We start from the raw sequence: 10,346 nt of genomic DNA, 5'->3' as shown, positions 1-10,346 counted from the left end.
CGTATCCGACTCAAGTCAAGGGACATCAACCCATATCCGACCCATATTTTAATTCGGATATACTTAAAGAAATCAAATCCGCTAAAAATCGGATTCGGGTCACTCGGATTTCGGATAAAATCCGGCCCATTTTAAGCCCTATCTAACCTAACGTACATGTGCATACACCATATCTTTTCTTTTATATCGCGATAAACTAAAAAGACGAGAACTTGCGGAAATAAACACATTAGTGAGAGAGAATTATTTTATTTAAAATATTTATAAATAAATTGAGAGCGAAAGAAAACGAAAGCGATTTTTCTCTCTGAAAGCTGTGAAAAAAAAATCGAATGTTTTCGATCTGAAGAGTTGCTCCAAAGCCCTAACCCTAATGGACGGTAATGTCACTCGATCAAACTTGTAATTATTTTTTTCAGTAGAAATTCTTTAATATTTGGTTGTATTTCGGATTCTAGTAAGAACTAGTGTTGCTCAGAATTCACAAAACTGTGATTTTTTTTCGGATTCATTGGCTTTGGGTAACCCGAATTAGGGTATCAATCTTTGTGTTAGAGCTGAGTTTTGATTTTTGTTTGTTTGGCGCAAAAATGGGAACTTTATTTTTGGGGCATAATTTTGAACTAGATAAGCACTTAATTTTATAGAAATCCAGTTAATCTGAGGAAAACCCGATAATTTATCAACAGAAGTGATAATTCTAATAAGTAAATTTTGCTAATTTTGATAGAATTATAACAATTAGGGGTTGTTTGGTTCGCATTTGTCTCTAAAAAGTATTCTTTTTTTTTTTTCCCACAAAACTGCCGATCTAAAGAGTGTCTTAAAGTTTAACAACCTTCATAATTTGAGAAATCCCTTCTTTTTTATTTTGAAGGCTATGAAATATTTGATGAAGAGGTGAATCCAGGTCTCATATTACCTGTAGGGCTCTTTGAGTGATAGATGTGTTTTTAATATTATGTATGTATGTATGTGTGCTTGTATGTACATACATTCTGACAACACCTCTATTGATTTTGGTGGTTATAATGGGTTGAGGTGAACTTCATTTTCTTATTAAAAGATTGGAACATCTTTCTCTCTACACTTTGGTTGACTTTTCTTGAACCTTGTTCGCTTTGTTTCTCCTTTGGGGTTTTAGGTCACCTTGACCGCCCCCATTAATTAAAAATAAATAAATAAATAAAAATTTCTTGTGTAAACTGTGAACCTATCTATGCAATTAAGCTTCTCCTTTTTTAGCAGTTTTCTTTGTCAATGACATTCCAAATAGTTTTATTTTTATTTTTTTGTAAGTATAAATTTTCTTTAAAGCCAATAGGGAGAACATATAAGGAAAAGGTCAAGAAGACAGAAAAAAAAAATGAATATTACCTGCTACATGTCGTCCTAACACACAAGCTCCTGTATAAAGGTGAAGTTGTCAAAGAAAAATCCGTTAAAATCTTTGACAAGCTGACACCAAAAGAAAGAAAAACATAAAATATTGGTGATGACCCTGTTGACCGGGAGCTCCTTTCCATCAAAAGTTTGGAAGTTTATCTCGTTCCAAGACCCAAACAAACAGGAAATGGGATAAGACTACATAGAATTATCTTCTAAGAGTTAGGATGTGGTCTGTCCAACTTTGGATGATATCTTTAATTACATGTTATTTGTCCATTTAAGGTTTCCTATGATTGGAATTTTTTCAAGTCATTCCAAAGCATGATCTCTTGGTTGTTTTGTCACCTTTTTTTTTTTTTTTTGAAGCTATTATTGATTTGGCTATCTTTTTCCCCTTCTAATAATATGCTACATACGTACAAACCTGGGGTGATTTTTATGAACCCTAATCAATACACGTGAAGCAAACAAATCTTCAACAGATTTTGCCTATACCTTAGTAAACTCTTTATTCATAAGGTGTTTGAGGCATTAGATTCGTTTTTTTTTTCTGGTTTGGTATAGCCATATGTTTATGTTTCTGTTTAGTATCATGCACAAACACTATGCCTAGGCTGTCTGAAATGCAGTTCTATTATTCCATGGTAGACTCTTACAAGGTGAAGGTGTGGCATGCACGAAAGGTTGAGCAGTTTCTTGTTCTCCATTTTTTTTTATAGATAAAGAGTTTGTGGTTAGCAAGGTGAAGGTGGGTTCAAGGGGGTTTGAACCTAAGACATAGGAACAACACACTACACATCTTAGCAACTTAGCTAAGTTGGCACTTCAGTTTCTTGTTCTCGTCTTAGTTGGCTTATTTATTAGGTACACAATCTTAAATAAAAGAATTATTATTGTGTCCATATAAAATGAAGTGGTGGGTGGTTGATGCAACACTGATCAAGGAGATGGATCCCATAGACAAAGTTGAATTGATTTTATTTAGGTAGGATTTGCTTGCTAGTTGCTTATTTCAATCGAGATGTTTATGTTTTTTTTAAAGAAAGGGTAAAATTGACCTAGGAAGTTTAAATTTTGCAATTAAAATTCAGAGGAGATAATTCATAAATATATTGTAAGGGAGTGAGCTCCTTACATTTTTATTGAATTGATTAGATTTTATATTTTGGGTGTGAAATCCAAACTTTAGAAGAGTGATTACTCAACATGATGGAGTGATTCCATCACAAATATCTTGATTATGGAATGAAGTTCTATTATTGTTCCCATCGAATATGGTGTTAGAAACAAAGTTCCTTGCCATTGTTGAACTTCCAATTCTCACCAACCCAGCATCACCCTAACCTTTTCCATGAAACCATTATCACCTTTCACTCAAATTCTCTCTGTTTGACATGTCCATCCAGCCTCCTTGTGGATAGTTTTCTAGTCATACTCACCAAGTTAGGATTTGAAAATTAAGTTGGCTAGAGAAAATTTCGGGAAAAAATTAGGCTAAGCTTAGGGTTATATAATTTTTCCTAGTATGTTGTGTTGACGTAGGTCCTTTAGAAGAAACAAGGGTTTTCCAAAGTTTAGGGTTAGGGTTGAATAAATATGAAAGAGCTTAAAAAAATGTTATAATTATGAAAGAAATCATAAATAGGTATTGGCTTAAACAAGTAAAAAAGGAAATAGGAAAAGGTTTCTCGTGTTTCGGTTATGTTGAAGAAGGAATAGGTGAAGAATCTAGGGTTTGTAAAGAATAATGGTAGAGAATAGGAAAAAGTCATAGATCTATTGATATCACACCAATATTTTCTTAGGAATCACACCTATGGTTGAATAGATACACCTATTGGTATCACACCAATAGTATCCTAGGAATCACCCATAAGGTTTCTTGAAGCATTACGCATCCAAGATAGAAAGAGCAAGCTGTGTTACCAATTTCAATGAGCACACTTAAATGTAGATGGGGAATACAAGAATGTACCCCTTTCAATGCTAAAACAAGAATGCAACAAAATCAAACCCTAGACATTGAAGTCCCATATGCAACAAAGCGAATGTGAAACTAGGGCTATGAAGTGTAGTATCAAGTAATAAAATTGGTTGAGCACCAGAGTTGAACAAAGTATCGGGAGTTGGATCTAAGACCTAGGGTTACTACTAAAGGTGGAGGGAAAATTGATAAAATAAAATAAAATAAATGATGTGTATGGAGTGGTGAATGTATTGTACCCAAAATCAATTAGTGTGCTTGAAAATTTAAGAAGAGTCTTAAAAAGTAAAATAAGAATTCGAGAGATGAAGTGCTAGAACCTCAAGATTTGGTCCTCCCTTCCTTTTTGTACTTGTTGCGATGCGATTAATGTGAGGGTATTATGGTCATTGACCAGCCCCACTTATTTGATATAATTAGATGTAGAAAGGGTTTTGGTACTTTTTTGTGCCTCTCTAATTTTTTGCCCAATCTCTCTCTCTCTCTCTCTCTTTATTCTTTTCTTCTATTTATACCATAGCATGGTATCAGAGCCATCTCCTCTAATACCTTGATTTGATCTAACTAAGCCATCTCTTCTTTCTCTCCTTATTCTTTGTTCTTTTCTCTACATCGCATGATTTGTTGAACCCTTGTAATCTGATTGCAAACTAAGGTTCTAGGATTTTTTTTTTAACATTCACCACTAGGTGAGTATGTGGGTGATTGTTGGTCCATGAAATTTGTTGTTTGGCTCAGCCATGTTTGAAACAAATTATGATTTAATCACGATTTTTTTTAATAACTTGCCAAATTTGGTGACTATGTTCTTACATTGAGGAGTGACATTACATTAACGGTTTTGTAAAAACTCTAATCATTGAGTTCAATTCGAGGTTTTGGACAACCATCCAGTCTTGGAATTTAAATCTAAATTTTTCTGGCACAGGTCTTTATTTTTCTTGGGCTTGAGTAAGTCTGCCCAAAGCCTACCTTCATAAATCCAAGACACCATCCAAAGATAGCACAGTCCAAACTAGTCCTACAACTTGTATCAAAACAAGGTCAAGCTTATATCAAAATGGCTCCAAACCTATACCAAAGCACCTTAACTTTCTTTAATTCAACATGTAAATGCCCTTAAACCAGCAACCAAATTATCTTTCTCATCCAACCAGTCCAACCCGACCCTCCATAGTTCACCAATCCAAACTGATTTGTCCTAGTTGACCTGACCGTTGAGCTAACGTGGTATGGTTAAAAAAGAAAAATGTAAATATACACTATCTCAAGCCAAGTTAAACAACAGTCATGCCCAATCACCAATTCACCAAGATTATTTGAGAAAGAAGTTACCACAACAATAGTTGCTACATGATGTGAGTTCCAAGAGGTGAATCCTGGGATGGTTCTTTAGGGTATCTTGTCAGTCTTGTTCTCCAGTTAAACAAAATCTGCACCAAAGGTGTGACATATTTGATATTGCTTTTGGAGAAATTTAAGTCTATCAATGAACATGGGTGAAAGATTTAGAACATGATGAGAAGCCAGAAGGATGGATTAATAAATGGAGGAATAAATGGCATAGCAAGACAAGCATAAGAAGCAGTTCCCTCCTTTCCCACCCCTTCATTCTCTTTTACCTGGTCAAGGAGTTAGTTATGCAACAAAGAAAATGTATTACTACAATTCTGGAATATTTTTTGATTATAGTAAAAATGTAGAGGTAAACTTCACAATGTAGTCATTGATAGAGATAGTGAAAAGAATATTGTTGCAAAAAGAGTAATTGAAAATTGTGATTGTCAATGAAGCCACATCAGCGTCTCTATATGATATTTTGGATGAATGGCAGATTCAAATTTGTTGCAAGTCAAAAGTGCTTTACCTCACTGGACTTGTAATTCAAAACAAAATTGGATTGATGATTTGTTCCGATGACTGAAACTAATTGTGTTGGGTATACCTTAGTTATATCAATCGACTCATGGTTCATAATGGAAGAGAAAATACAGACTCCTTCAAATTCTATAGAGAAATGCATCATGTTACGAGTCTTGAAAATCTAAGGAAGGTGTAGCATTGAAGTGTAATCTGGGATTGGTTTTTTTTTTCCTTGTAAAAATAGATTTCCACGTGACACGTGTCTAACTATTCCCTTATAAAAATAACGCAAGAGAACCCCCTACAAAAAACGTGTTTTCGCTGAGACCCTTCTCCCCTCTTTGAAAAATTGATTTTTGTTCTTGTCTCTCTCAGTTGACAAACACTTCTTCATAAAAAGAAGGTTCGGATGTATCCCCCTCATTTGATATCAGGTGTACTGGTTCGGAAACAAAAATTTCACCCCTCCTACAATTTCTTCCTCTTTTTTTTTTTTTTTGTAATTGATGATATGTAGTGTACTGAAAATCAGGTTTTCATAATCCTCATAAAATCTGAAAAAGTAGGGTTATGTTTCAAATCATAAAATAAGCTGAAAATATGGTTTTTTTAACCACTAGGGATTTTAGGATGCGAAGCCCAGATGTATTTGTTGCTAGTTTCAGAAACTTAGTTATCTGTTTCGGAGGTTTTTTTTCCCCTTACTCTGTTGGGTTTCCCACACTAGAGTTAATCTGATAAGCCAAATCTCCCTTTTATTGTATTTCACTATTTTATCTGAGGATACCCCTAGAGTTCAAATCAAAGTGCAGTTTTGACACAAACTTCTTGTTTGTCACATAGAAGTAAGTACCAAATTAAACTGGATCACTCTTGAGTCTTGAAGCAATGACTGGGACGAAGTGAGAACATGATAAGGAAGGTCTCCTGAGTTAGACAATGCGTGGGAAGGAAGGAGCTTGGGCTATAGAAGAATAAGAAAAAGCATCTGGGAGGAAATGAAAGGATTTGGAGATATGATGGCTTCAACTATGTCATTATGACTGTAATCATTCTTGTAGGTTGTAGCAACTATTACATTGATGCTGTTTAGGGTTTTGGAGAATGTGAAAGACAAGAAGAATTGAAATTCTCTTTTAACAGAGGAAGGGTGTCGACAAAATATCGTTATTTTTCAAGGGAGCTTACTTTGTTTTTTTTCTAAGATGAATTTCATATGTGACGCATCCACGATAACTCGGTCCAGGATCTCTGTGGACCTTCGGTCCATGTGACCACTCCTCTCTCTCTCTCTCTCTCTCTCTCTCTCTCTATATATATATATATATATATATATAGGGAAATGTTCAACACCTGACACTTTACCTTACGCTTTACCAAACGTGTTTTGTCCTACATGGGTTAGAAGTTTTGGAATGGGCTGATTTTTGGTGAGGATGATCTCTACGATTAGAAGATCCTCCTCACCAAAAATCAGCCCATTCCGAAATTTCTAGCCCCATGTTTACAAGTTGAAAAATCGTGGACCGTCCATTTTTTGTAAACCATTTTTTATGGGGTTAGAAGTTTTGGAATGGGCTGATTTTTGGTGAGGATGATCTCCTCACCATAGAGATTATCCTCACCAAAAATCAGCCTATTCCAAAACTTCTAACCCATGTAGGACAAAACATGTTTAGTAAAGCGTAGGGTGGTGAACGGGACCCATATATATATATATTCCGATTATTCTGGAAATTTGCTTATCGATATTAAACTCTATTGTAGGATAATTATGTGGAATAATTTATAAAAAAATTTATGTTCCATGGTTCTGCTCTGCCTTTCTGTTTCCTTCGTTGTTGATCTAGAAAATCTCCTGTTTCATCAATTGCACTATGTTTTGTTCTATGGACTTCTTCATGCATTCACAAACTCTTGAACTGCCCTTCGATGGATTGCTTGCCCACAAAAACTCTGAATTCTCTCTATTTGGTCATGTTTGCACTGTATTTGTAAGTCTTTCACCTTACAAAATATATATATATATATATATATATATATTTAAGTCTTTCGATGTACCTCTTTGTAGGAGGGGTTTTGTAAAACTTAACAACTTATATACATAAACGCTTTCCAATTGGCAGGGGGATCCCCAGACCGAGGATCAGTGGAGTCTGGAACAAAGCAGTCCAGTGTATCATCAAGTGGTAAGGCTCGAAGTCGTAAAGACTTTCTCCGGAAATTTGTGGACAGTGAAATTCTAACAGCAAAGCTTGAGGGGTGGTTTTCTGCAATAGCAGAAAAATCAGCTAGTAAAAAACCTGTTTTTGATGTTCCATTTGAGTTGTCAGAAATTCAAAATTTTGACTATGCATTGGAAGGGGTTTCATTTCAACAGCTGATTCGAATGCCCAATGCTGTTTATGCTTCAACATCAGATGCTGTTGAAGAAACTGCTTATCTTGCCATTGAAGATTTCTTACATGCAAGTGCCAAGGGTTTGTGGGAGACATTTTGGAGTAGTAGTCAGGGTGGGGCCTTACCTTTCTCTGTTGCATGTCTACACAGTTCAAGTTTAAAATTCTATCCTGCTGAGAAGGCAATTTCAAGTGGCAAGATTGGAGGTCTTTGTGCCACGGCTATAATGCTGAAGAACACACGACATTCACATGGGAAATGGGAACATCTTCTTGAACTAGCACTACTGAGGCCTGATGTCAGGAGCCTTGCAATGGAAAGTGACCAACAACAGCCTTCTCTTTCTGTTATGGGGGAAGCTCTCTTCTTTGCTCTTCGTACACTTGTGTCAAGAAGCCTAAGCAGCAGCAGATCTAATGCTGCTCTTCACAGTTCCAACACTGTGTTTGTGCTTCTTGTTGATTCTCAGTATGGTGGAGTTGTTAAAGTTGAAGGGGATGTGAATAAATTGGACTTTGATGTGAGCAGTGTTTATGATTGTGCTGCTGAATGGATTACAAAACATTCACAGATTGCAGTTTCTTCAATTGATAGAATCTGGAACAAGCTTGGGAATGCCAACTGGAGAGATATCGGTGCTCTACAGATGCTCTTGGCAACGTTTCATTGTATTGCTCAATTTGCTGGAATGCCAAAGCTTTCAGTTGAAGATTTAGCTGCTGACCATGGTTTTCGTCTCCAAACCTGCAGAACCGAAAGACAATTATTGGGTGATACCAGAGTGAATGGAAACGGTTTATTCCGGTTCCAGCAGCGCAGTGTTTCCCCTGAAATTGTCGAAGTATTCCAGGAGGATGAAGAATCCAAAGAGACACTAAAGCTGGAACCAGGGTCTGTTTTGTGGTTAGAGGATTCAGAGTGGCAGAAAGGTTTTCAGATTAAAGAAGTTTTGAGTGATGGTGAACAACTCCCATTTTACAGTGCAACTTCTGTCGAAGAACCAGGAATGTCGGCTCTATTTTTGTATGTCGGTTCTCATCCTTCTCAGCTGGAACCTGCATTGGAGGATATGAACTTATGGTATCAAGTTCAGAGACAAACTAAGGTATTGACTCTGATGAAACAGAGAGGCCTTTCATGCAAGTATCTTCCTCAGTTGGTTGCATCCGGAAGGATAATTCACCCTGGTCAGTGTCGGAGACCAAGTTCTGGTGTGAATTGTGATCACCCATGGTGTGGGACCCCAATACTCGTTACTAGCCCAGTTGGTGAATTAGTGACCGATCTTGTAAGAAATGGTCGATTTGGAGTGGATGAGGTTCTCAGGTGTTGTCACGACTGCTTATCAGCTCTGTCAACTGCAGCAGCCAATGCTGGAATCCGGCATGGAGACATACGTCCAGAGAATGTGATCCGTGTGAGTTATGGTGTGAGGAATCCATATTATGTGCTAATTGGGTGGGGGCATGCCATTTTAGAAGAGAGAGATCGGCCAGCAATGAATCTTCATTTCTCTTCAACTTCTGCTCTTCAGGAAGGGAAGTTATGCTCAGCTTCAGATGCAGAGAGTCTGGTCTACTTGCTTTATTTTTCATCTGGTGGGGTTTTTCCAAACTTGGATTCGATTGAGGGGGCACTGCAATGGAGAGAGGTGTCGTGGTCAAGAAGATTGATTCAGCAGAAGCTTGGCGACATCTCAGCTGTACTGAAAGCCTTTGCTGATTATGTGGATAGTCTTTGTGGTACACCATATCCTATGGACTATGAGATATGGCTAAGAAGGTTGAGGAGAAATATTCATGAAGAAGATGATCATGGAAAGGGAATCGATACATCAGGTTAGAATTTTTTTATGTTTTTTTTCTTCTAAAAAATAGCCACAATACAATACAATGGCAGACCTTAGCCCTCTAGAGCATCTGGAACATTCATTGTCACTGCCCTTGATTTGTTTGGATTTTCGAGAGGTCTTTGATGGTTGAACCAAATAAGATATCTAGGGAGAATGAATGGTTTGAACAACCTATCATTAACACCCTACCCTGAGGACCAAGACAAATTTGTGGATCATTGATTATTCTTGAGGTAAACATCTGCCAGTACTCCTCGGTTTTGCAAGCAAGACAACATCATTCTATGATCTGGAGATTATTTCTCATGTGTAATGGGGCTCATATAAACCATCTTTCAGAGGATCCTTTCAGAGAATGTGCTGAGCCCACTTCATGTTATAGTGTATTTATTGCTTTTTTTTGTTTTTTTCCCCTTGTAAAGATATGAGTTCTTCCGATTGTCTTGAACTTGTTTGTTTTGAGGTTCATGGACCAGTGCTACGAGTTGTTCACACTGCATCCAGGACCCTGTCATTTAATGTGAAGTGTTAAGAGTTGTTTTTTTTTGTTTTTATGTATTTCTGGGTTTCCAACTAGATCTGTTTATGATCTCTCTCTCTCTCTATTTTTTTTATTGGTCCAATAAAACACCAACAATTGGTTCTTACACCCTAGCCATTTTTTCTCGATTTTGAATTCCATGGAAAAAGAATTTTTATGCAATCAAAATTTCCTTAAAAGATTTAGGTTATAGATGTTTTGTTTAGGTTAATAGTGCAGAATCACAAAGAGAAGACAAATCAGACAAGAAAATGTTTTTGAAGAATGAAATGGCATTGTGATGTTGCTAACAGTATTTTATTTTATGGATTCAAGGG

At 36.5% G+C, this 10,346-nt stretch overlaps 1 protein-coding gene across 1 annotated transcript; it reads left to right on the top strand.

The window, feature by feature from the left end:
- The first annotated feature begins 241 nt into the window (after nt 1-241).
- LOC147396352 (Protein kinase superfamily protein) lies at nt 242-10,034 on the top strand. The gene is made up of 2 exons (XM_086450004.1): nt 242-380; nt 7,363-10,034. The coding sequence occupies exons 1-2, from the start codon at nt 374-376 to the stop codon at nt 9,477-9,479; spliced, it is 2,124 nt and encodes a 707-aa protein (XP_086306130.1). The 5' UTR covers nt 242-373; the 3' UTR covers nt 9,480-10,034.
- The last annotated feature ends 312 nt before the right edge of the window (nt 10,035-10,346 follow it).

This window comes from Akebia trifoliata, chromosome 8 (genome assembly GCF_017979445.1).
Source record: "Akebia trifoliata isolate Shusen 1 chromosome 8, ASM1797944v1, whole genome shotgun sequence".
NCBI lineage: Eukaryota > Viridiplantae > Streptophyta > Magnoliopsida > Ranunculales > Lardizabalaceae > Akebia > Akebia trifoliata.
Note: the sequence above shows the minus strand (reverse complement) of the source record. Positions and strands in the feature narration are given on the sequence as shown.